Below are 27,430 nucleotides of genomic sequence, written 5' to 3' on the forward strand. Positions count from 1 at the left end.
CTCACGCAGCCAAGGAGCAGGAGAGGCTGTTCCTGGGACTGATGGTCCCTACGAGCTGAGTGAGGCGTCACGAGCGCAAGTGTGTAAGCAAGAGAAACTCACTCCATGTTAGAGTGAGAGACAAAGCAAGGAAGACACTGCTTTTTTTTTTGTCGGGGGTTGGGGGGAGGTGGTGGATAGTCGGGTCACACTGGTGGCACTGAGGGGCTATTTCTGGCTCAGTGCCCTTGGAGAGGGTCACTCAAGGCTGTGAGGAGGGGAAGGTGTTGAGGCGGGGGTGCTATGGATCAAATCTGGATCTCTGTAAACAGAGCATGTATTTGACCTTCTCTGGTTCACGGAAGTCTTTCAACCACTTCCAAAGTATGAAAAACTGTTTAAATAAACGATTTCATTTTTTTCACTCAAAAATTCAATTAAGAAAACTAAGTCATAGGATGACTAATAACAAAACATCACAAGTCCTGCTGGCACCTGCGCCTGCTCTCTCCAGCCACGGGCAAACCACGTGATTGGTTTCTGGGGGTGTCTACTTCCCCAGTTTGAAATACACTCACTGGTAGCCTTGATTCCTCTCGGTCTTAGACACCATCTACTCGGGTTGCCGTGACACTGTCATTACCCCCACTCCCGTTCCGCCAACACCATTCATACCGCAGCAGCAGCACAGTAAATTCAGTGTTTACAAGCCTGTGATGGCATAAATATGCATTTGCTGCGAAGGCAGATGGCCCAGCATGCTCATTCACGCTGCCTTTCTTGTTTCCTGTTGTTATGACTGCTTTTCCCCTCATTTGCTTGGTGGGCCAATTCCTAATTCTTCCCACATCTGCCAATGAATATTCAACACAGCGTCTCATGTGGTACCACACAACAAAATCCCAGTGCAAGCTTCTTCTCTCCACCCCTTCCTGAACCTCCTTTTCTGTGGCTGGTGGGGGAAGGGAGATGCCCCAGACAAAAGGCCGCCTTCGGCTGCCACCACCCCAGGAGCTCATGAACTGCCTCACTTCCTGAGGTTGATGCATTCTTTTGCATTTTCTTTTTCCGGTGGGGCCATACAGGGCCATGCGCAGGGATTACTTTTGATTCTGTGATTCTGTGCTCAGGGATCACTCCTGACGATGCTTGGGGCAGGGGGGAGGGGGTCCCTATGAGGTGCCGGGGATTAAACCCAGGTTGGCCATGTGCAAGGCAAAGGCCCTACCCTTCTTTATTTTACTTTTTTGGATCTGGGGTCTCCCTCTCCAACTATGCCATATCAGAAGCAAAGCCAGCGTTCCTACATGCGGTGGGCTCTGGTCGTCGGAGTTACCTGGTGGCTTTTAAAGGGAACATGAGGTAACAAAAGACTGCAGGCTTGCACAACTCAAAATGCCCTCCTTCTGGCCTGGCCTTGGTTGACAGACAGGCTGACTACAGAATTTTAGGTGAACGCATTTTCCTGCAATTGCTTGATGACACGACTGTGAGCTCTTCTCAGAGCTGGTGTGCTGTTACACCTGCTGCATCCTCACTGCCGAGCCTGTGCACAGGAGCTACTTGTCTCTGTTTCAAGAACTTGGTCTGTTATATGCTACTTGCTCTGGAAATCCATGACAATGGACAGCCGTGCAGATCTTCGTTCCTGTTCAGTTTACTATATTCTGAAGAAGCTCTATTATGCTTATAGAGGTAGGTCTTTTGTTTCTTCGCCATGTCCTTGTACTATTTCTTCAGGAATTTCTTTCTTTATTGGATGCTGGGGATTGGACCACAACTACAGGCAGTTGCTTGGGGAACCACCTTTGACTCTGCTCAGGCATCACTTGTGGACCATGTGATGTTGGGAGTCAAACTGGGTGAGCTGTATGGGACAAAAGTCCTTTAACCACTGTATTAGGAATAGTCCCTGAGTATGGTTGCAAGTGGTTCCAAGTCCTTTCCAAAACAACAACAACAACATCAACAAAAAAACAATGTCTTCAATCCAGAAGTTTCTTTCTTTACCTTGCTCCCTTTCTTCTTGGCCTAAAGCATGATCAAAAGTGCAGGTCTTTTGACTCATGATTTAGTTTGTCATCGTTTAACTCCAAGTTTTCTCACTAGCCTCTAAATTGGGGAAAATATCCTGTTTTTATATTTAAATTTCCCTATCTTCTCTTTAATTCTTTTAAACAATCTCTTGGGTCACAAATTAATTCCCAGGTGTTTCCTGAACACTGAGTTTTACAGCATGACATCTTTCCAGAAAATGCAGACCCCTCCCTGGTTTCCTAAGAAGAGTCTTTTTGAAATATCTTTCCTCAATCTGGATCTGGTTCCTTAGACATGTCGCTTCTTCCTTTCACGTGGGAGGCTTTTCTCAGCTCTTCTGCTGGCCCTGGTTGCGTGTCATACTTAAGAGTGAGGCACAGAAAGGCTCATGGGAAGCACTGCATCGTGGGGCTTGGGGCTTACTGGTTGGTGACTTCATGGCTGCTGGTGTAAGTGATCGGGGCCATCCTGGGAAAGTCCCCTAAGTATCTGCACCTTTGATGTGTCTCCTCGGAGACCATTTAACTTTTCCAAAGAAAGGATCCACTCACTTCCTGTCCCAGGCCTGGCTGCAAATATCCTATTAGCTGGATGGGACAGGAGAAAGAGGGAAGGTCACCCCCATATACTCTGTCCCCCTGGGCAAGGCTATTCAGTTCTGTTTCTGCAAAGAGACTCTTCAGGTGCAAGCAGAGACCCTCACTCGCATCAGCTGCCTGAAGCTTAGTGTGGGGCTTGGGGGTCCCCAACTGCTCCTTCCACAGACATCCATTCAGACAGTCTCCACTCTCTGCAGACGCATTCGCCCAGCATGCCTTCAGTCCTGCGCCCACAGGGCAGGTCAGGCTGGCGGCTCACGGGATTCCACCCCCGCGGCTCCTCCAGGTCATACACACCATTTCTGCCCTCCCTCAAATGCCATTTTTAGCGGAATCCTTTCTCCCCCTCTTTTTCTCACCACAGCTAGACTGGGAATGGGGGCGTCGGTGGAGGAGCCCAGGGCTGCGCGTCACGATGCTGGGCGTCCAAAGGCACAAAGCTCCTGCAGGCAGGACAGCTACACTGGGTGGCGTTTGGGGGGGGCCATGTGGTTGAGGATCAAACTCAGAGCTCTTTCATGGGCCTTGGCTGCACTCAGTGCTCCAGTCTCTCGGCCTCTGCGGCTCTGTGTGTGGTTACTGTTTTCTCTGCTAACTCATTTCACTGACCAGTCCACTGGGTCACATGGCAGAATTTTGCTGGTCCAAATGTGCAATGTCTGAACACTGGAGCCAAAGGACTAGGCTCTGGAGCGTAGCACTTGGCATCTCCCTCATGCACAGGTGGGGCCCAGTGGCTGCCGGAGGTGCACATACCCTGCAGCTGCCCCGGGGGGCGGGGAGGAGGGACCAGGCCTAGGCTTGGTCTCTCAGTGTCAGAGCAGGTATTAAATAATTAAAACGGCTTCCTTTTGAGCAGCATTCACTTAAAGGCAGTGAAAGCTCTCCTGCGGTGGAGGTGATGGGCTCAGAAGCCAGAAGCTGACACAAACATTTCTGTGTTGGTAAGTTTGAGAATTCTCTAAGGTTCCTGTACATTCACTCACCAACTGTCAAGAGTGACTACTGTGGGAGTCCTGCTGGATACGAGCATCCCCAGACAAGTCACCCGGGCTCCCAGCTCAGCAGGCACTGGCTCCTCTGGCTAGCCACAGGGACACCCTGGCTACTGAGTGCCCCACCCCCACATGTGAAGAGGAGGAAGCCACCCCTTTCTCCCCCACCTCTCTTTCTCTCAAGCCTCTCTCTCCTCTCCCCCCTCTCTCCTTCTCTCCTCTCTTCTCTCTCTCTCTCTCTGTCTCTCTGTCTCTGTCTCTCTCTTTCAAAAACCTTCATAAGGTGCTCTTATGGACCATGTGAAGAAATAGCCTGTCCTATGGAGCTTAGAACTAAAGGATTCGGAATAAATGATTTCTCAAAGGACCACCCATGTCATTTATCACATACTCAAATATTAAACTTTTATCCATCACATGATTGTGTTTGCATTTCTCTATTTTTCAGACCGCTTTGGAAAACAGGACTGAACCACTTAGCAAGCCTCCCTTTCTTCTCTGCTCCTTTGTCTGCAGTTAATGAGGAACATCTCTGAGATGTTACCCTCAGTCTGGTAATTTACTTACCCGATTCCAAACCCCTCATCTTTGATGTGTCTCTTTCTCCTTTTTCAAAGTAAAATAAATATCCTCTTAAAAATCCTCTAAGTTCTTCCACAGGAATGTCCTCCCATTTCACTAGTATTGAATCTGCAGATGTATCCTCAACAGTGAAATTTGGTGCAACTATTGGAGCTATAAAGAGAAAACGTCAACAGCTGAAGGAAGGTTTATGAATAAAGAACAAGATAATGTTTAACGAGCTTTCCAGCCTCAAGAGTGAAACATCGGGTTAGAATTTCCACTTAATCATAAACCTTCAGAGATTTTTTTATGACCAACACTTTCACTGTAACCAGAGACAAAAAACAGATCCTAGAATTTTTTGACAAAACAGCCGAAATCTTTTTTAATATTTTAATTTTTTTCCCAGCTTTTACTTAAAATGTTCTTTTTTTGTGGTGCTGGGGAATGAACCCAGGTCCTGACTTAAAATTTTTCTAACTTTATATAAAAATTACTCTTAATATTGCATAACTTATCAAAACCTTTTTTTTAAGCTTCAATTTTATTACTATTACTTATTTAGTGGCACCAGGCATCCAACCCAGGCTTCTCACAAGTCAAGCATGTAATCCAGCCCGGCGAGCTATCTCTCTGGCACTGTTTTAGCTTTGAAGCAATAAAGACTTATTTCTCCTCATTCTGGGAGTTATGAGTCTGAAGTGAGTGGTCCCTGGGCCGGCCTGAGTCTGGTTTCGAGCTCGCAGGCCGCCGCCTCTCCATGTCCTCTGTGGTGGAAGGGGCTCTCTGGGTGCCCATGGGCCCAGACACCCAGGATCTTTGGCTCTCAGAAACAAAACTTCGTGAGAGGCCTGAATTCCCTTTCTGACACCAATTACCGAGGGGCACGGGTGGGAGGGCAGGGGAGAGCACCAGTGCTTGAGCACAGGGAAGGGCCAGGGGCGCCAAAGCTGACGCCAATAAGGAATCCTGGACAGGATTTATCTATTTTTTGTGTGTCTGTGCAACTTTTAATCAGAGAGATTAAACTTTTAATCATTTACGCCTCTGGTGTCGAGTGTGCGCCTGCCGCCTGGAGAGCACCCTGTCTGACTGGCCGCTGGGCTGCAGAGCCTCAGTGGGGGTGACCTGGGCACTATGATGAAGGGATGTGGGGGAGAGCCGTGGGCCTTGCCAGGGGAAGCCTTGAGGGGCCCTGGAGGGGAGCTCACTGTCGGCAGCTCTGTCAGTCTCCTGCTCTCCTGCTCAGCACTGGCAGGCCTCACTGCAGGAGGGACGGGGCTTTTTCCTCCTTCCAAGACGGGAACAGGGAAGGAGGTAATGCACTGCTGTAGACTCACTGTTTCCTCGACTGACAAAATTTTCAGTGGAAAGCTTCTTCATACTTTTTTTTTTTTTTAAAAAAATGCTGTTTGAACACACTCTTTGAAACAATACCTTGTCATTAACGGGGGCTGACAGCTGAGTAGACTAAAGGGCTGTTTCATAGGTTTGAATATGAAGATACCCCAATATAATTTCCCACAAAATAATTTTTATAGAGATACAGATAAAATTGTCGATTTTCAACTTAAAATGCTTTAAGTAATGTTAATATAAAATATTAGCATATTAATAAGAGAACTGTATAATAGATGATAATTTTGTGTCACCTCAAAGAATCACTTTCTATTCTCATATTTCCTGAAAAAAAAAATTCAAATTATTTGGGTATTCCACTTCTATCAATCTATCATTAATGGTGTCATTAAAAATCATCAAAAATAATTTTCTAGACTGTATCATCTTTATATCCATGTAATTTTTGGTAACTCAGTATCCACATATGATGCTACCACTGAAAATTATACAATAAATAACATGCATCCATGTGTGTTTTACGTATTTAGTCAGCCAGTATTTGCTGAGCTTGTATTTTGGGCTGGGAATATATCTAAGTCATTTTTATGTGTTGGGAGTGACAGTGACAACCTTATGAATATAAATTCTGATAATGTTTCCATTCTGCTGGGAGAAGACAAACTAGTATTAGGATGTTCTGTGAAATGCTATGAAGACAAAGGAAAAGAAGGTGGAGGCTGATGATGAAAAGTCAGATGATTCTTTAGGATGTCAAAGAAGGTGACTTTGAGGATTTCTCGAACTGTATCATTTATCTTCTGTATCCCGATGCCCTGCAAGTTAGATTCCTAAACCTATCCAGACTAATTTTCCCAGAGTCAGCCATTCCTAGAAATAATAGACAGATCTCTAGTATGCATGCTTCTTAAATACAAATAAACCAATCCAGGGTCAAACATTCCAACGCCAAAATAAAATCTTTTAGTGGGTATTCAAATTGAATGATTTTATTTGACTTTCCCTTTTTAATCAACAGTCCTGAGCTGGTCAACTCTTATAGAAACTTGTGTAAGAGAAATTGAGTATTTTTGTCATCCAAGGTTAACTTTTCTCAATGACAACCATATATTTAAAAAATTTAAATATTAGGCAAATAGAGTAAGAAAAAGTAATCAAATAAAAAATTATCATACAAATATTTTTCACTCCTTATGCTAATCTTCTCTATTTTTATATTCAATCTTGGTTTAGAATTTCTTATATGACCTCAAATTCGAAGAAAATTTATCCACTTAACTTACCCAATTCTTCTATATATCCAACTATAGAACGCAGCAATTGATATCCTTGAGTTTTGCATCCATATAGGTAAAAATTGTATCTCACGCCTGGTTGAAACTGATCTACAGGATAAACGCAATCAGCAAACTTCATAAGTAAAGATTACTCTGAAAACTTAAGGAATACCAGATTCATGACTATTTGTTCTGAATGTTCGAAAATTACCTTTAAGCAGATGCCTTATTATAAAACATCTAATTAAACCACAATTACATGTACTACCGTCATGAAAAGTTTGGTGTTTCAGGAGGACCCCACTGTGAAGGGGGGAAAGTAGAGATCAAGGCATCCACTATGTTTCTACAAATCAAGCCATGCTGCCTTATTCCCAGAAAGGTTTTTCAACCCTTTTTGTTTTTATTTTTGGACCAGACTTGGTGAAGTGGGATGAGGTCTGTGCTCAGGGATCACTCTTGGTGGGCTCCGGGAACCTATGGGATGCTAGAGCTTGAACCTGGGTCAACTCTGTGCAAGGCAAATGCCCTACCTGCTGTGTTATTGCCCTGGCCCCTTATTCTGTCCATACAGGAACCGGGTCGGCTCACTAGCCATCTAGGATTGCATCCTGCTCCTATGAGTCCCTCCCCCTGGAAAACAGCACTCTGCTTGCTGTAAGAACCAGACACTGGAAGCTCCAAGCTCCCAGGAGGTGCCTGTGTGGAAGGAGTGGGCCGCCAAGTTCCCTTCAGGGAAAGGCTAGGGAGCGACCTTGAGGGAGACCACTGGACAGCCACGAGAGGCACCTTGATTCCAACTTAAAGAGCCCGTCTGAGGTGCTTCCTCTTGTGAAAAGCCAGAAGCACAAAAGTATACACAAGGAGGCTCTGGTCTGGAGAAACCGGCAATTTTCAGTGGTAAAATCTATACACCTTTTAATGCTATGTAACACCAAGGACATTTCATTGATGTTCCACAATTTACTCTTTGTCCTAATGGCTCTTTGGATTGTTTTTGGATGTTCCAGTGCTAAGCAAGACTGTGGTGGGCATTCTTAGATGCCTACCTGCATTATTTCCTCTAAAATTGTTCTGGAAATGTACTTACTGGATGGAAGAACATGAAAGCTCTCACACAGACACTGCCACAAAGCACCTGCCAGAAAAGTGAAGCCAAACCACACCGGGGCCAGCGGTGGGGGCACTGTGACTTGATTTCACCTGGTCTCCCCAGGAGATGCTCTTTTTAAAAACGTTCCCTGGTAGCTTTCATTAAAAGGCATGGCTATATCTCACCAGATTCGATGGCGGCTTCCGTGGAGCTTGGAAGAACCTTCCTCCAGTCCATGAGGCAGGGCTGGGGCTGCGAGGACTTACACCACTTGATGACATAGTCGCACGTCATGTTGGGATTGTAATTCCACGTGAAGAGAAAGCCTTTCCCCCTCCCAACAGTCTGTTCCACTTTGAGATCATCTGCAACAAGGAAGGAGGAGTGTAAGGCTACGGGCTTGACTTCAACCCCACAGCAGAGGGGAAAATCCCTGGAATATGGGCTAGAGTTACAAAATCAATGTACGGATCGTTGAAAGAACAGTGCTCGGTCAAGACAAACCTGAGGCAAAGTTTTAAAGTTCTAAAACCGAAGGAGAGTCACGAAAGAGGGACGGAGTAGGGTGGGACAGGAAGGTCCCTGCTGGGCTGCAGGAAGGAGCAGGAGAGGGGAACTGCAGGGAAGGGCTGGGAGGATCAGATGCCCTCTGCTCATCATCTTTTATGGGCTTCACCACCCACCATGAGCACACACAGGGCTTGCACCTGCACCCCGGCCCTGGGCACAGAGTCCACAGATGGGCATGTGTTATCTCCAGGTGAATGAGCAGTTGGGCCTCCACTTCCTTCTTTCCAAGGAGGGGGATGAAGGACTGCAGGAATGTGCTGAAACCTCTGTGGGGTTAGGATGGCTCTAGGGCCAGTGCCAGAGGAAAAAGCCTGAAGGGTCCAGAGTAAGGGAGGCCCATGGTGAGGGAGATATTTAGGTCAGGTTAGGACACAGTGTTCAAAAGGGGCAGACTTCCTTTAGTAATAGGAGGAGAGACGCAATTTCTATAGCTGATATAAAGCATAAAGCTACTGCTGGATGCAAAACAACTTCGCTCGAGTACAGAGTGCCTTGGGCATTAGAGCCTGCTGGCTCTTTGTTTTTGTTACAGCTAGGAAATATCCAGAGAGGACTCCACTGAGGACACAACTGAAGAAATCTGAGGAACAATTATCTGTTCTGAGGTTTCAGAAACTGTGTGAAAGTGACTGACCAGACCGCTGTATAATTCTGTAATCACTATCTTTTAAAGGAAATGTGAAAAAAGGTATGAATATAGCCTATGAATTAAAAGACGATATATAGTATTATGGACTGGAGTGATAGCACAGCGGGTAGGGCATTTGCCTTGCACACAGCTGACCCGGGCTCGATTCCTCTGTCCCTCTCGGAGAGCCCAGCAAGCTACCGAGAGTATCCTGCCAGCATGGAAGAGCCTGGCAAGCTACCCATGGTGAAACAATAACAAGTTTCACAGTGAAAATGTCACTGGTGCCCACTGAGCAAATCTATGAACAATAGGACAACAGTGCTACATACAGTATTATAATATATAGTACACAGAATACAGTATTATTAAGTACAGGGTGGCCTAACATTATGAGAGCTGTGAAATCCATAAATCCTATCATCTTTCACCCTCTTTCGCTTGCTCTCATGAGTCTGTAATTTTGCATCCATGCATGAATGCCTGAGGGTCTTATCTCCACTACTGAGCTCTACTCTCAGGGCTCTGGTCACTGTTCTGAGACTAAGGTGACTGAGAGCACTGTGGGAGCACCCAGAGCACTGTGCTACCCCCGGTCGGTCCTTCCTCTTTATTCCCCTCTGGTCACAGAAACAAATTAAAGGCCCAGTTAAATGGCAAGCCGTAAGGTATGGCCTCGAGTGAGGGCTTAAAGATTAATGTAGAGGACCCTAATTTCACCTCCAGGAGTGAGTGGTGGGAGATGACGCCCTCAAACTGGGGCAGGCTAGTGTGAAGGGGACGTAGGAATGACCCAGAAGCAGAGCCATCAAGGCTAGGAGGTAGATGAGCTCACGTAAACCCATGCCTCAGAAAACGACTAAGGCAGCGGAGGGCTGGACGCATCACGGGTCATCCGCCAAACAGAAGTCGGCTGGGGAAATGCTCAGAGGGTAAAGTGCAGCCTTTCATGTAGAAAGGTTTAATTCCTGGCTCCAAGTACTCCGTGAAGACCCAGGCAGGGAGTGACTCCTGAGCACTGCTGGTATGATACAGAAACAAAGATTTAAAGGAAGGTACCAAGCAATTACAGTAATCACAGCATGGGAACTAGAGTGACAGTACAATGGGTAGGGTGCTTGCCTTGAGTACAGCCGACCTGGGTTCAATCCTCGGGATCCCATATAGTCCCCCCCAAGTACTATAAGGAGAGAGTGCTGAATGCGGAGCCAGATATATTTCCTGAGGATTGCCAGGTGTGACTCAAAAACAAAAAAATAGATACCAGGGTCCAATTTTAAAGCTAATACTGAAAATTTAATTTAGAGGGGGAAAAAAAAGTCTTAACTTCTTTAAATTAACTTTTTTAACTAACTTAACTTTATTAACTAAATTCTTGTTAATAAAGAATATTGTAGGCCAGAGTGATAGTATAGCAAGGAGGGCATTTGCCTTGCATGCGGCACACCCAGCTTTGATCCCCAGCATCTTATATGGTCCTCTCAGCAGCACCAGGAGTAATTTCTAAGTGTAGAGCCAGGAGTAACCCCTGAGCACTGCCGGTATGGCCCCCAAACAGACAAAGAAAATCTTAGCTTCCAAGCTGCAATTTCAATGAGTACTTTCCCCTGCATGACACTTCATTACCTAGCGCAGCTGACGTAACATCAGCACTCATGCCTTGGAGAGATGTTTGAAAACACCATCTGAATAAGCTGCTAAACTACTTCCTTCTTTAGAGCCACATCCACCTCCATGGTTCTCCCACATACTGCAAGAGTCGCAGGGGACAGCGATGATCTCATCCACCTGCGTCGATGTGGTGAGTCAACGAGAGTGACTGCACTGAGAGAATCCTGCTGACTAGCCTCTGTGTGCCCCTGCCTCTGTATCGGGCACCAGGGACAGGAGAGAGCTACCGGGTCAGGGAGCCGGCACCAGCTTCAGACGCGTCTCGCCCTCTTTCCCGGCTCCTGGAACCACATTCCCTGAAGCACTCACCATTTGGAATTTCCATACTGGTTATCTGAGAAGGTGGCGATGCGCCAACAGAATTCTTTGCCACCACACTGACGACACAGTCGTGCGTATCGAGTGGGATTTCCGCCTTGTACTGTTGAGGCTCAGGGTTCTCAGAAAGGAACTGTCTTTCCTCTGCTGATGAGCAGGAGACGTTGTAGAAAAGTATTTTTCCATTAGCTTCGTTAATGGGCAAAGACTATGGGAAATAAACAGAAGACATTAACTTAACACCAAAAGAGACCAAGTGACAAGGTGAGACTGTCAAGTCTGAAGTGGATGCTGCACTCATCCTGACCAGGGAACCTGAGAGAAGGGGAAGCGGCTGCCAAAGCCAACACTGGCCACAAGCCTACCGGCATCTAGCAAGGGAGGACCCCAGAGAGAACCCAGACCTGTAGCGAGAGAGCATGAACATTCGAAACCGGAACAGCCGGCACACTGTTTGTCCAGAGATGAACTCCAAACAAGGGATGAGAAGCACCTCCATGCTCCTTAAACACACACACACACACACACACACACACACACACACACACACACACACACGTATCACAGTTGTTTGGAAAAAAAAATTGCTTTCTCATGGTGGTCACTTGCCCGTGACAGAATATTTAGAAAAATAAAAAGTTGAAAAGGAAGAAGTTTAAAAAGATCTTGTCAAATCCCATCCGCTGGTCTCTGTGACTTCATTTTGCCCCCGGTCTTCCCTGTCTCCAGGGCTGGGCCTCCTTGGTGGGTCCTCTGCTGCTATCACTCCCTTACTCTGCGGGGGGGCCCCATGTGTCTGTGCTGAGCCCCCAGCTCCAGACCTCCGACGGCCACCCACTCAGCATGACACTGCACAAGTCCACAAGCCCCAGCAACCCCGTTTCCCACTCAGGAAATGAGCATCCTGCCTCCCCCCCCACCCCCACTCAGCTGAGAGAGAATCACCCAAGTATCTTTGGTCTTGGTTAAATGTCTGGTTTGAACTGATTGGATTTTGCTGTTGTTGTTGATGATTTAGTTTTGGGGTCACACCCGGGGGTGCTCAGGGCTTATTTCTGGGTCTGTGCCTGGTAGGGCATGGGCTGTGGGAGATTGAACCTGGGTCAGCTACATGCCAGGCAAGTGTCCTACCCCCTATACTATCTCTCTAGCCCCAAAGAACAATTTTTTTAAAAAATATATGGTTAAACATATTCAACTACTTTGAAAAATATGCCTAGCTTTCTCTGCACTGAAGCCATTTGTCACACTCAACATGACGCATGCCAGGCAGTGGCCAGGGGTGGGCGTTGGGGCCCTTATGCACAGATCCGAGCTGACCCCACCCCTCGGGTGCAGGCTTCACTTTCTGTGGTGTTGTACCGATGGCAAATTTTTGTAAAAACACAATTAGGTTTTACTTTCAATAGCAAAATCTAATTACAACAGTTCTTATAAGATAGAGCATAGAAAATGAATCATTCCTGGTGTTCATAAATTAGATTTTTAAAAAACAGCAACAAAAATGTCTCATGTAGTCAAGAAAAATGTAATGCAATTTGTATTTTATCTAAAAATTTTGCTAAACCATGCAAAACTTTGTAATTGGCATGTTATTATAATGTAATTTATTTAAGGGAAACAAACTACACATGAAATTGATTACAAACCCAGTGTTCTGGGCTGGGGAGATGCTCCAAGAACTAGAGCGCCCACAGTATGTGGAATCCTGGGGTTCGATCCCCAGGTGCTGCACGAAGCCCTGAGCATAGCTGGGTGTGGCACAAATAGCAAAGCAAAACAACACAAAAACCAAGAAGCAAAAAAAAACGGTAAAAACTTTCTATTCTTAGAAGAAAAAAAGGTAATATAAACACGAGATTCTAACTTGTAGCATGCCCATGTTTCTGGCTAATCTGAGAGAGAAGGAAGCCAGAAAATTCTCAGGTCCTTTGTGGGCCTCATAAAATCAAGATTTGAGTGCTCGGAGACAAAACATCCTCACTCAGCGTACCAGGGAGAACCAGTGATGAGCAATCAGAGTTTTAGGAGTTTGGGCAGATCCCAGCAGGTCTGCAAACTAACCTAGCCTGGGGAATGACTAGGCATCGTGAAAACCATAGAACCTTAAAGGAAGTTAAACGGTCACTGTCACTGTCATCCCGTTGCTCATCGATTTGTTTGAGCGGGCACCAGTAACATCTCTCATTGAGAGACTTATTGTTACTGTTTTTGGCATATCCAATACGCACGGGTAGCTTGCCAGGCTCTGCCGCGCGGGCTCGATACTCTCGGTAGCTTGCTGGGCTCTCCAAGAGGGGCGGAGGAATCGAACTCTGGTCGGCCATGTAAAAGGTGAACACCCAACCACTGTGCTATCGCTCCAGTGAGCATTATTAGAGTTAGCTAAGCTTTCTAAGAGAATAAGAGATGTACCTTCCAATAGATGATTAGTTTCTTTCCATCAGCACTCCACTCTCTCCACGTGTCTGGTCCCTTTGAAGGAACTAGGAAAGAGGTTTGAGAGTTAGGACTGAAGATGCACACGACTCACCTGCAGACAGCGGTCCCTGAAATCTTCACTTCCAGGTATCTGGGATTTTCAATAAAAATGTGAAGCCATTCCAAAGCTTCCGGGAAAGCAGAGAGATGCTGAGCTCTCTGGGCGGTGGACGGGCTCCCGAACTACCCTTAAAATCCACTAGGGATGCTGGGCCAGCCCCACCAACCCCTCCAGCTGCAGGGACGTTTTCTCCCTCTGCCCAGCACTCCCCTCCCTGCAATCAACCCCATGGCTCGCTTCCTCAGGCCTCGGTTTCCAGTTCAGATGTCACTTTACAGTGACCAGACACCCTATTTAAAATGAGAACCGTCCTCCCCAACCCAGGGCCCAGTCTTCATTCCCGAATCTTGCTTTTTTTTTTTTTTCTGTCACACTCATACTAGTATCTACTATATATTTTTTTCTTCTTTTTGGTCTTTAGGCCATACTGGGAATGCTCAGGGCTTCCTCCTGGCTTTGTGCTCAGGAGGGGTCACTCCTGGGTGGGGGTGGGGAGGGGTCCTGGGGACCACAATGAGAGATCAAACCCAGGGAGGCTGCACGCAAAGCAAATGCCCCACTGCTGTACCATCTCTTTAGCCAAGAAAAGTTTCAATTTTAATCCTATTAACCCCCAGTGCAGAATTGCAGCTTTAGTCACTGCATGATCCTGGTAAGTAGAACTATTTCTTATTACACAGTAAGCACTTACTCAGTCAGTATTTAAGTAAATTAATGCCTTTCTTTGAATAAAGTGTAAATAAAACATTTCCTCCCAGCCACAAAAGCTGATCATCTGAAGGGCGAGAAACTGACAATGTCCAGTTCTCCTGGTAACATGTGTGTTTGTACCCCACCCCACAATGACGGGCCCAGTGTTGGCCAGTGAGACCAAAAAAGGTGAAAGAGAAAAAGAACTGGATTAACATATATGACTTTTTTGTTGTACTAGTTGCTAATTTTTGCAAAAAAAATAAAAAATTATAATAATTACATGATATAACATTTTACTATTTTTTGCTGAATGAGTCCTAAAAATTGCACCTATTCTATCCTATTCTTTGTGATATCTCTCTGTCTCTGTCTCTCGCTAGGGACCCACACTGTGGGGCAGTCGCAAGTCAGACACTTCCCCCTCCCCCATGGTTTTGGGCCACATCCTGCAGTGCTCAGGGCTTCCTCCTGGCTCAAGGATCACTCCCCAACAGGCTTGGGGCACCAGATAAGACACTGGGGACTGAACCCTGATCAGCTACATGCAAGGCAAGTGGCTGACCCCCTGCACCATCGCTCCAGCCTCAGGACTGGGAGACTCTCTGGGGAGCCCTAACAGCAGAGCCATCAGGATCGGCTCAGCACACGCAGGATTAGACTCTCTACCTTTGAGCCATCCTCCAGGTCCTTCTTGCCCGGGACTAAACAGGGACTTTCCTGAAAAGGGGTCTGACCAGTGAGCTGGTACTAACCAGGCAAGTGCAGTACCCTCTGAGTGCCCGCCCTTCCCAGCTCAGTGTCTCCATTCTTTTATTTCACTCTGACTCGTGAGTCATTCATCATTTTGCCTTCAGAAATTATCATAGTCAAAAAACTAACACCTGTTTTAGTATCAACTTTGACTCAAGTTGAACTACAGAAGGTAAAATTTTGTGTGGAGACTGGGTTGCAGATAAGAACTCCCAACAGATGATTAGCTTTCAATGAAAGGCAATCTATGTCGATTATTAACATTGCTAGAAAAGGAAGTCTAAGAAAAATCATAACTTCCATGAAACCGGACTTGTTCCAAATTTGGTTTCCTGGGCATAATTTTATCAGAGTCGCTGTAAGCATGCCATAGTCAGCACGGCTAGTCCTGTGATAAACACATGCCAAAGTCTTTTCCTGATCACAAAACAGTGATTTTAAAAATCATTATTTAAAATACCTCTTTGGGACTTGAGAGACAGTCAAGTGTTAAAGGCTGAAAAGCTTTCTTTTCTTGCATGAAAGGAAAAAAGTCTATCTTTCCTATCTTTAATGCATTTCCTTGCATGCATTAACCTGGGTTTGATCCCTGGCACTGATGTGGTTCCCCAAGTACCACCAGGGGTCATTCCTGAGCCCAAAGTTAAGAGAAAGTACAAAGCATCCTAAGTATGGGCCCAAACTCCACCCCTCCCCATAACAATATATAAAATAACATGCCTACAATAATGTACTGCTCACAGTGGTTATCAATTACATAATATAAGCATTCTCCTTTGTCACTTTGGTAACATCTTCTTTTTTCAAAAAAGCATTAAATTCCAGGATCCACAATAATGACCAGACATAAATTAGTTAACTCACTGGCTTCTGTGGTTAAATGGTGCATTTCATTACTCCATCTGCTCCATTTCCAAAAAGGTTCAGTAAAACAACGAATCCGAAAAGCATACGTGGTATATGGGTTTAACTTGTCCACAGCAATGAGGTAATTTGAATTGTCTACTCCCCTGATTGTGACATTCCGCTGTTAGAAACAAAACATATGTATGTATATATATATATAAGGTATATGAATACAGATGCACATCCACAGACATTTCTGCATAGGAAATCCTACCAGTACATTTGTAATATAAATTGACTAAATTTCTATGATTCTGCTTCTTAACAACTCAAAACAGTTCCTTGATTTTTAATATTTTTCCATAAATGCAAAAATCAGTAAAATTATGCTGTCATATAATAACATAAAATTTTTAAATAATAAATGATACAGAGATGATATAATTTTGATAATCAGTCAATGGCTAGTAGTTAAGCAGTAAGCTTTGGCACCAATTAGTAATCTGAGATGACCCGTAGAAAACATGAATTACTCTTATGACATCTAGAAGCTTTCTGGAGGTAGATGTTGCTTTACGCTTATTTCACTCGTTTGCTTATTATCTTAGGGGTCACCCCATTGGGTGCTTGGACGATATAGACTACTAGGGCCATATCCAGCAGTGCTGGAAAGGCGCGTGGGGCCAGGCCCCATGTGCAAGGGCTGCACTCCACTCCTCTGAGCAATCTCCCTAAGCCCAACGACAGTTAAACAAGCCAGCTGTTCAGGCACTGGTATGGTGCTCGACATGTAAAATATTCAACTAATACCTAAACTACATATATGAAGTTGAAATGAGATCTCGGCGGCAGGGAAATGGCCCACCATCACAGCTCCAAGAGCACATGATACTGCCGAATCCTCCCAGGAAGGATGGGAGAGATTCCAGGTAGGCTGAGAACTCTGGGGCCCTCTTGGAGTGGGGGCAGGCAGATTCCCCTTTCTTCCTGAAGGCCCAGCAGCACAAAGCCAAACCCAACACCCTCTGCCATAAAAATGGCCCAGCTCCACACAGAACCCTCATCAAACTGCCAAGCCACCAAACTCTTCCAGATCTGTAGCTCCTAGACTTTGCGGCCGGGAACTTCAAACTGTCATAGTACTATTAGCCCAGTAGGATCACAGCAAACCTGACGGAGGGGAAAGCTGTACAGAAGCCCACCAATCGCCAGGAGCCTACACAGTAACACAGAAGGCCCAACTAGCACTAACCAGCACAGCACATCTTCAGACAATGACTTCTGTGACACCACTGTGAGATAAAACAATCTTCACAGATTGATTCTTACTGAACTAAGTTTCAATAATTCCATTTGCCTTTGTGCTATAACAAGCAATATGAGTAAAGTTTATCATGCCTCCAGCGGGGCTTGCTGGGATGGTAGGTAGGAAACAGGGAACATTAATGGAGAGAGGGTCACAACAGTAGTGGATTGGTGTTGGAACATTTAACACCTGAAACAACTATATTATGAACAACTTGATAAATCGCAGTGTTGTAATAAAAACTTTTTAAAAAATAAGTTGAAATGTTGGGGCTGGAGTGATAGCACAGCGGGTAGGGCATTTGCCTTGCACGCAGCTGACCCAGGTTCGATTCCCAGCATCCCATATGGTCCCTTAGCACTACCAGGAGTAATTCCTGATTGCAGAGCCAGGAGTAACCCCTGAGCATCGCTGGATGTGACCCAAAAAGAAAGAAAAGAGTTGAAATGAAACAATTTTAAATAAATTTAATGATTTGCATGCCTCAAAAATTAGCCTGAGAGGTCAGGGAGATAGCGTAGGGGTTAAGGCGCATGCCTTAAACAATGCTGACCCTGGTTCAATCCCCAGCATTGCATATTTCCAGAGAATCAACTGAGGGCACCTGAACACCACCAGGCGGCTGGGTAACCCCTGGCACCACAGGACCTGAGTAGCCGTGCATTCTCCAGCCTCTACATTGAACACCGAACACCTGCCTGATTGGCTGAGAATCACCCAAGGTGGCCCTGGGTACCACCAACCACCCTGTGGGAGACTCTCCTCCTTGCATTTACAAAAAAAAAAAGAACACCTCTGAGCTTCTGATTTCTTAATACAAAGTAGATCACATTTTCCATATGACTAATATTCTAGAAAGCAACAGTAAATTTTCACATGGATGCTTAAAGTATCATTTATTTTGAATGTACTATACTTGTATAAGATGGTACAGTATAAAAGCCAGTCCAATTATTTAAAATGCATTAAAAAATCATGTTCTGACTCATAATGACCAATTATTACTTGCTCCTACTGTTGCTTAGCAGTTTTAAAAATCCCATCATTTCTCTGGTGCCGGGTAGTCCATTAACTGGTGCTGAAGGTTACAGCCCTAACCATTCATTCATACACAAAGGTATGGAGTGCCAGCTACCTGTCAGAATTACAGAAGACCTGGAAACATTCTGAGTATAAAAGCTGTGCTTATGTTATACTATCAGGCATTATAATTGTGTTCAAGTATCAAATATGATGCTGTTAACTAGACTGATATACAATGTCCTGATTCTTGGTAAAACTAAAGAAGAAATAATGTTTCACATTAAAAAAAACACTCAATAATTTTTTATTCACATAAAACCATTTAATACAAAATAATATCGAATATATATAAAAGCCTCACTCACCAATTCATGTACTGAATTAATTTCATTAATTTCAACCTGACATGAAAGTTTCATCTTTGCAAAGTTGCCTGGCAAATGCCAGGAAAGCACAACAGCTGTTGAATTAATATCCTTCACTTTGATTGAAGTCGGTGTGTGGGGATAAACTGCAAATAGAATTTTTAAAGATGAATGATTTTAAAAGCTATTTTCTAGGGGCTGGAATGAGTGCACAGCAGTTAAGGTCTGTGCGTGGACCCCTGGGCACCTTGAGGTCCCAAGCACTGCTGTAGCAAGACTGAGCACAGAGCCAGGAACAGCACCCACTACTCTAAGTACCAGTGGGTGTGGCCCAGAAAACAAGACACCAAATAAATAATAAAAATTAGTTTTTCATATGGCCAGTGAAGAACCAAGAAAGGAAGAAAGGTATGTTGGTGTTATCAGTAACAGACTTTATCGAATTCACAAACCCGTTTTTCTGATGATACCATGTCAGCATTTTTAAGAAATGACCATGTTAAAGGTTCTTCAATTAGTGTCAAATTTACTAAAAGACAGTAGGATCATAATCTAACTTACTTCGGATATGACTAGTAAAATACAAAGGAAATGACAAGAGTACAATGTACTAAGTTCTAAGTCTATGGCACAAACTTAAGCATGACAGGAATTTAAGTGCAAGCATGATGAGGTTAAGTCTCATGGTGGAGATGGGAGACCAAGACTAGACTTGGCAAAATGACTGCGGGAAAGCCTTTCAAGCCAGATCAAGGCACTGTGAAGCTAACTGCATATTGCACCAGAGACGGGAAAGAGTCATCAGCAAGGGAAAGAACAAACTATTTGTTGCAACACACAATGCAGATGGACCGAAAGGGCTTTTATCCCGGGGGTAAAATTTTTTTAAAAATCAATCTCCGGGGGCCAGAGCAATAGTACAGTGGGTAGGGCATTTGGCTTGCACACAGTTGACGCAGGTTTGATCCTGAGCATCCCATACTGGCCCCTGAGCACCGCCAAGAGTAATTCCTGAGTGCAAAGCCTGGTGTAACCCTTGAGAACCACTGGGTGTGACCCCAAGAAAAACAAACAAACAAAATAAATATCTTAAGATTATATATGTACACACATCCTATGTCCTCTGTATGATTCCTTTCTCAAGAGTGCCAAACAACGTTCTCAAGATGACCAAGGAACAGATATGAAGCAAATATCGCAGCCGACTGGGCAGGAATGTGAGGACCTGGGAGGGGATATGGTACAGGGAGTCCTAAGGAAGCTCCTTTGTTGGTGGTGACAGCACTTTCCTGCCTCTGCGTGGCTTAAGTGAGACTCCACAGGTACAGGTAAGGTACTAACATGGAGAATGTCAGGTGAAGGAGTCACAGGCTCTCACTGTCAACATAATGTTTTTAAAAATTTGCAAAAGCTTTCAAAAATCAAAAACTGTAAAAGTTATATAGAGTTTCTACCTAAATGGCTAATTAAAAATTTATTTTCATTAAATAAAATGGTAAAATCACAAATTAAAAAAATTAAGGTTCTAAAATAAACTCACAGAACTTTTACTTTGCAATTATTAAGAAATTAGAGAAATATAATCCCTAGAAGTACTTTTCACTAGTCTCCAGACCCTCCACTACTTCATATTTTTAAGATGCTTATTTTACTGGGCTGGAGCGATAGCACAGCAGGTAGGGAGTTTGCCTTGCACGTGGCCAACCCGGGTTCGATTCCTCCACTCCTCTCAGAAATCCCAGCAAGCTACCAAGAGTATCTCGCCCACACAGCAGAGCCTGGCAAGCTACCCGTGGCGATTTTGGTATGCCAAAAACAGTAACAAGTCTCACAATGGAGACGTTACTTGTGCCCGCTCGAGCAAATCAATGAGCAACGGGATGACAGTGATACAGTGATATAGTGATTTTACTGCAGTGGTTTCTTACCTTTTTCAGTTACATTAATTAAAACTGTTGATTCTGACTGGCCCAGAGGATTTTGAGCATTCAGAGTAAAATTATATATTTCTTGATCTGGAAGCACTTTAAAGAATAACTGATAGGTTTCATTTATGGCCATTTCATTTCTTTTGAAGACAACATGTTTTCCTGAAAAGCTGTAAATTAGGAGAGCAATAGAAATATCAAAGGGATTTGAGAATGGCAAGAAATAAATGGATAAATCTCTAATAAACTTTTTAAAAAGTCTGTATTCTAAGGTCTATCCTTCTAATTATGGACTACTGCATATGGTTAGAAAATGTGTATGAGATAAAAAATAGAAGAAAATAATCAGTCACAAGTCCACCACTCAAACAGTCTCTGTTCATATTTAAGGTTCCTCCTCAAGGCATTCTTTTTATTTTTCCCAAAGGAGACAAGAAATCAAGACTTTCTAACGCATTTAAAATTATAATAGAGGAATCAGAGAGATGGTACAGTAGGTAATGTGCACGCTTTGCACCAGCTGAACCCAGCTGAACTCAGCTTCCATCCCTGGCACAATGGTCCTCTGAGCTCTGCCAGGAGTATTCTCGAAGCGTAGAGCCAGGAGTAAGTCCTGAGCACCACCGGGTTAGCCCCAAGACCCAAAATATGAATAAAATTGTAATATAACCAAATTTGAACACTCCTATATATCTCGTTCAGACAATAAAAGCAATAGTGCCTTTCTTTCCCGCATCATCTGACATCCATCCATTGTACACCACACTGAGTGGGCATTTCTGGGGACCTTTACCTTTCCAATAAAGTGTAATTTGTATCACGTGGGCCCACCAATGACGTTGGTCTTCCTGGATTCCAAGTACATATTATCTCTTTTAAATCATATGTTTCACAATTCAGTTTTTGAGGAATATCAGGTGGATCTAATGAGAAAATTTAAAAAAAGAAACACAGTTACTTATGGTTACATGTTTATTCTCTGAAAACATGACACTTCATAAATATTCTTAAATTTTCTATACTTTCCTTTAAAACTGGGGAAACTCGGGACACTGATGGTGGGAAATGTACACTGGTGAAGTACTGGAGCAACCCATGACTGAAACCCAATCATGAACAACTTTGTCACTGTGTCTCTCACAGTGATTCAATAAAAAAAAAAAAAAAACCGTGACGCCAATTCAACTTCCGGTAGATTTTTCTAAGTATGAATACATGTGTGCGTGGGAAATGGACAGGCTGATTTTAAATTTCGTTCCAGGCTTTTCAAGGAGAGGTCAGGAGAGAGAATAAAATGAACCCTAGCACCATACCAAAACCTTCCCTGACCCTCAAGCTCCGACCAAGCTCCTGAAGGAAAGTCCTCCTGCTCCTGTGGGCGCTACTGAACAAGGAGAGAGCAGCCCCAGTGGTAGACATGACAGGCAAATAAGAATCAGAGCTGGCCTAGGGAGTGCTGGAGAGAATGAAAATAACAATTTTTATTATTCGGGTTTTTTTTAAAATGTAACCTCGCTCTCACTTGAATTATGAAATGCATAACTGGGAAGTCAAAAAAGGAGAGGAAGGTTATAGCCACTAAAGTGAGAAGTATCTAATCTTGGCTATACTCTGGGGAGAACGTCACCAGCTGGATATAATTCATCCTGAATTTCTATAGAAGTGAACAAAAATTACTTGAGAGCTGTTGGCCCAGAATACAACTGTGAATAAAAACACTTGAAAAATTCTAAGCAATCAGAAAGCACAATATCCACTTTGCAACAACTTTTTTCATGAGGTGCTTATTTTTAGCTCTGAGACTTTTAGCTAAGTACTCAGAGAGGCAAAGGCACCAAGGCACTACATGGCAGTGGCCTGGGCAGGAGAGCAAAAACAGTAATATGACGTTATCTGTGGACAACTGGCATAACCATGTAGCTACAGATACACCACATATTCACTACAATTACTTGTGGAAATGGTATAAAACATCTAAAGCCTAGAAGATCAAAGATGCACTACAGAGCACAGTGAGTGAGAACTCCCTCACCCGTTTTCCAGCTACCCTCTTTCTCCTCAAATATATTATCTTAAAAGTCAGGAAAAAAAATGTGCTACTGAAAGGTTTTGTGTTGAGTTATTAAATACTCTTTAATTCAGGGACTTAGAGAAGGCACATGAGGACACTGATTCATAGTGATTCACACTGATTCAAACTCCTAAAACAATGAATAATTAAAATATATCGCTAAATCCTCTGGCTCAACAAAGCTGCCAAGAATCTGAATCTGTAGCAGAATTTTTAAATCTTATTAAAAACCTGATAAATTATATAGATACAGGTATGTAAAAACTAGAGCAATAGCACAGTGGGTAGGGTGTTTGCCTTGCACATGGCAGACCCAGGTCCAATTCCTCTGTCCCTCACGGAGAGCCTGGCGAGCTACCGAGAGTATCTTGCCCACACAGCAGAGCCTGGCAAGCTACCCATGGCGTATTCAATATGCCAAAAACAGTAACAAGTCTCACAATGGAGACGTTACTGGTGCCCGCTCGAGCAAATTGATGAACAATGGGATGACAATGCTACAGTGCAACAGGTATGTAAAGAACAAGTTTAGAACTAATCTTAAACAAGCAAAAAATCTGGTGCCTTCATATATTGTATATGTTGAAGAATAAGAAAACAGGAAAGAAATAAAACAACCTACCCCAACCACAAAAATGTATTACGGCTTTCAAAGAGGATAAAAAAAAAAAGAACAGAAACTTTTTTCTTAATAGTATATACTTACATCCAACAAAAATAACTGTCCCAAACATGTCATTTTTTGTCTCGAAAACCACATTTGTTCCACTACTTTGAGAAGCAGACACGTTCCTGATCCTGACTGCAACATTTTCTCCATCAAGATGGATCAGAGGACAGGAAGTTCGCCCAATCTGGGCAGATATCACTTTTTCTTGGGTAATACAACAAATTGTGATATCTGATCCTACAAGTAGTACACTGTCTAGCGGAACAACCTGATTAGTGTGAGAAACAGGAGACCCTGGGGAAGGAAAAAGCAATTTAGTAGATGCTTAGAAGGTTCAACCCCCCGATATCCATGTGGTCCCCCAAGCACCACCAGGAGTGAGTCCGAAGGACAGAGTCAGGAGAAAGCTCTGAGCATGGCCAGGTGTGACTCAAAAAGCAAAACACCATCAACAACTATCTTGCTGCACCATTTTACTTCCTCTATGAGGAAAAGGAGATAAACTCAGGATGCTTGTGCTAAGGTTAGAACGGACTGTCCTTTCCTGCAAGGTTCCCACGGTTCCCCGAGTGATCAGGTGGCAGGGATCATTTCTTGCGAAGTGCACCGCAAGTGGGCTTCAAGTGCACCTTGATAACTGCCTCAAGGGGTTGGCAGCACATGAGCACCGGTGCCACGTAGGTGCTTGTAACTCACTTTGCCTAGTCTTGACCCAAGGCAGAGAGGTGGAAGCACTCCTCACTGAGTCCATCTCCCTTGCTCCCACTCTAATGAGCCACCGGCGACAGAAATATATACAAAAATGTTTACAAAGCGAATGTAAAGGAAAAGGACAGTGATTGCTACTCCTATTAAAAATCTAAATTTAAAAATGATGAATAAAAATAATAATAATAAAAAAGTGCAAATTCCTTTGGTGGAAGATGGAGGGAGAAGAGGCAGACTAGACGTCACCTAAGGACATTGTAGAGGGACTAGATGTCACCGAAGGACATTGGTGGAGACTAGAAGTCACATAAGGACACTGGGGGAGGGTTTGGGCACTGTGTAAGGTATAGCAACTGTGTACATCAAACCCATGACTGCTAACATTGTTATCATGTTATCTAAAGTAGAATAACAATTTTTAAAATTTGAATCAAAAAGATTCAGATTCCTAAGGCCTATCTCAGACTTAATGAATCAAAATCTTCTGGGATGGTTACAAACTGCCAAGCTAGGTCACCCTCATATATCCAACTGGGCTTCAGAAAAAAACTTGAAGTTAAAAAAAAGTCATTGACACAAGGATAATATAATTCTCTTGAAATAAAAATGTTCTGAACTCAAGATTACCAGAAATACTCTTCAAAGGGCTCCAGGCACTCCACTTTTTGTGACCAGAGAAATAAGGGTCATCGATGTAGCACCGAATTCCCACGTAATGACTGGCACACTCCAAGGGGATGTCTGAGGTCCAATTCCAGTGATGCACTGAATCTTTCCCACCACTCAGGGCTGTGTTGTGGGTTATCTAAGAAAACAAACACAAACACATAGTTGTATTTCCACAGAGTGACTTGACTCTTCTTTCCTTTAGGATTAACATACAATAGAGCTGAGAAGTGGTTCAAAAGGTAGGGCACATATTTTGTCTGCATGATGCCCTGGGTTTGATGGCAGATGGGTGGTGTGGGGCCCCCTCTCTACCCAGCACTACTTTTGCCTTTCATGTGAGCACTGCTGATATACCCCTACACATCACTACCACAAACAAAAATGCCTAAGAGTCTGCAGACATCCACTAGACAGATGAAGTTTTATCCCTTAGAAAAAGCATGTTAGTTTTCTAGAAGGCACAACAGAAGGATAAAATGCATGTCACTGACTCCTGTTTGACCCCCAGCTTCCCATAGCACCCCCAAGCACCACCCAGAGAGATGTAAACACAGAGACAGAAGAAGGGCTAGAGCACAGCGACATGTGGCATCAAACTCCCGAGACAAAACAAGAGTTTCCAGTATAACAGTTGGAAGATAAAGCAAGAATAAATAATAAAATGCCTTAAAAATGTTGAGAAAGATTCCCAGGCAAAATTTCAATGCCCATGTTCTATAGTGAAGTATAAAGGTACTTTCAGAATTGTGTCTCAATGTCTACAGTCAAGAACATTTTACACTCCCACCAGCAGTGCATTCAGAGTCCCAATTGGCCTGCATACTGTCAATAATTAGAACATAGCCGTTGAAATTTCATTAGCAATTCATCAAAAAAAAAAGTAAAGATAAAATAAGGCTGCAGGCCGACATTATAAGCAGACAACTCTATCTACAATAAATAGTAAATGATTAAATCCATGTTTCTGGGGCCGGGAGATAGCACAGCGGTTAGGGTTTTTGATTCCCAGCACCACATGGTCCCAGACCATCACTGGGGGCAGCCCCAGAGCCCTGATCACTACAAGGTGAGATTCTGCACCCCCTCCCCCCGCCCCAGGCACTACCTGGATGGCCCGGGAACCCTGGGCACTGCAGGGCCTGAGCAGCACCGCATCCATCCTCTGGCCCTGGCATTACACTGCCAGCCTGGCTGGCCAAGAACTGCTGGTGAGACCATCAGGGCCCTTTTCCTCACAGAAATAAAACATTTACTGCCACCAAAAGAAGGAAGTAGGAGGAAGGCTAGGAGTTCAGGAAAAGGGGATTTATCACCAGCCAAAGGAGAAGAGGGAGTCCCCTGGGTGAGAAGGACTTCTTGGACTACAGCTTCCTAACATCCGTGACTGTCTCAGGGGGGGAGGCCTGTACCTCTGGCACTTTCCTCAAGCCTGCGGGTGCTGGTAGAAGCGGAGAGCTCCCGAGACACCTCTGACCACAAGAATTCCTGCGTGGGGGGCCAGAGCGCGAGGACAGCAGACAGGGCACTTGCTCTGCACATGGCGGACCTGGGTTCAGTAAACCCTGCCTATGACCCCTCCGCACTGCCAGGAGTGATCCCTGAGCTCAGAGCCAGGAGAGTGCCAGGTGGCCCCCAAATCCCACAACCCCCACCACCACCAGAGAATCCCCGGCTGCTGACCACACTCTGCACGCGCAGACATCGGACAGCCCTTACAGAAAGAGGGCTGGAAAGCCAAGAGCCCTCGGAGAGACCCAGACGGAGATAAAATGGATAAAATATTGATTCTCTTTAAACATTTCAACAACTTGGGGAGAACTTAAACTTTGCCTGTTTCCTGCCATAGCCTTAGAATCCATTTTTCTGATGAAAATAGCTCCCTAGCTCCTTTTCCAGAGGGGCAAATTAGAAATAAAAAGAGATAATCTATATTATAACATCTGCTTCTGACTTTGGAAAGTTTTTCCCCCCGATGGGATAAAATGTCCTGCTAAAGGGAAAATAATAATTTTTTTTCTACTAAGTGCTTTTTATTTTAAATCTGACGCTAAACTGATATCAAACATTAGATTAGTCTTAGACAACACAGGATAATGACTTAATATTTGTATGCACTACAAAGAATGCAATGATAAGCCAACAATTACTATGGCTAAAATTTTTCAAGACATTTATTTTTATGTTTATAATGTTGGAGGAAGAGAAAATAGAGAAAGTTATATAAAATTGTATTTATGTACTTTTATTTTTTGTATGTAAATGCATTTATTTACACAAAGATACTCTTTACTGAGTGACCCAATGCTAGAACAGTCCTCCTTTAAATTTCCAAAGCTTTCTATAATGGTTACACTTAATTTTAATACTATGATTTTAGCCCAGCCTATGAAGCTGAAGCGATAGCACAGCGGGTAGGGCATTTGCCTTGCACGTGGCCAACCTGGGTTCGATTCCTCTGTCCCTCTCAGAGAGCCCGGCAAGCTACCAAGAGTATCCCGCCCACACGGCAGAGTCTGGCAAGCTACCTGTGTTATATTCGATATGCCAAAAACAGTAACAAGTCTCACAATGGAGACATTACTGGTGCCCACTCGAGCAAATTGATGAACAACGGGACAACTATGATTTCTGAGTCACAGTGTATAGTTTTTAATGATTTCTGAAAGGATATCTGCTTTGCTTCTTTAAAACTACAAAGGTTCACCGGTGTCACCTGAAAAATCTTTTTCAGAAGTACTTTGCTTTCTGAACTGGGAAAACAGTACAGGT

At 44.0% G+C, this 27,430-nt stretch overlaps 1 protein-coding gene across 2 annotated transcripts in view; it reads right to left on the minus strand.

Annotated features, from left to right (window-relative positions):
- The window catches only part of LIFR (LIF receptor subunit alpha), a 74,709-nt gene that overhangs the window by 11,556 nt on the left and 35,723 nt on the right, over positions 1-27,430 (minus strand). For both annotated transcript variants that reach the window (XM_055131342.1, XM_055131347.1), the window contains 11 exons: positions 24,620-24,797; positions 23,321-23,578; positions 21,337-21,466; positions 20,544-20,713; positions 18,616-18,761; positions 15,940-16,102; positions 13,506-13,576; positions 11,082-11,298; positions 8,089-8,268; positions 6,817-6,918; positions 4,178-4,345 (listed from right to left, as the gene is read on the minus strand). In XM_055131342.1, the coding sequence (XP_054987317.1) occupies positions 4,178-4,345; positions 6,817-6,918; positions 8,089-8,268; positions 11,082-11,298; positions 13,506-13,576; positions 15,940-16,102; positions 18,616-18,761; positions 20,544-20,713; positions 21,337-21,466; positions 23,321-23,578; positions 24,620-24,797 (1,783 nt within the window). The remainder of the gene's footprint in view (positions 1-4,177; positions 4,346-6,816; positions 6,919-8,088; positions 8,269-11,081; positions 11,299-13,505; positions 13,577-15,939; positions 16,103-18,615; positions 18,762-20,543; positions 20,714-21,336; positions 21,467-23,320; positions 23,579-24,619; positions 24,798-27,430) is intronic.

This window comes from Sorex araneus, chromosome 1 (assembly GCF_027595985.1).
Source record: "Sorex araneus isolate mSorAra2 chromosome 1, mSorAra2.pri, whole genome shotgun sequence".
NCBI classification, from domain to species: Eukaryota; Metazoa; Chordata; class Mammalia; order Eulipotyphla; family Soricidae; genus Sorex; species Sorex araneus.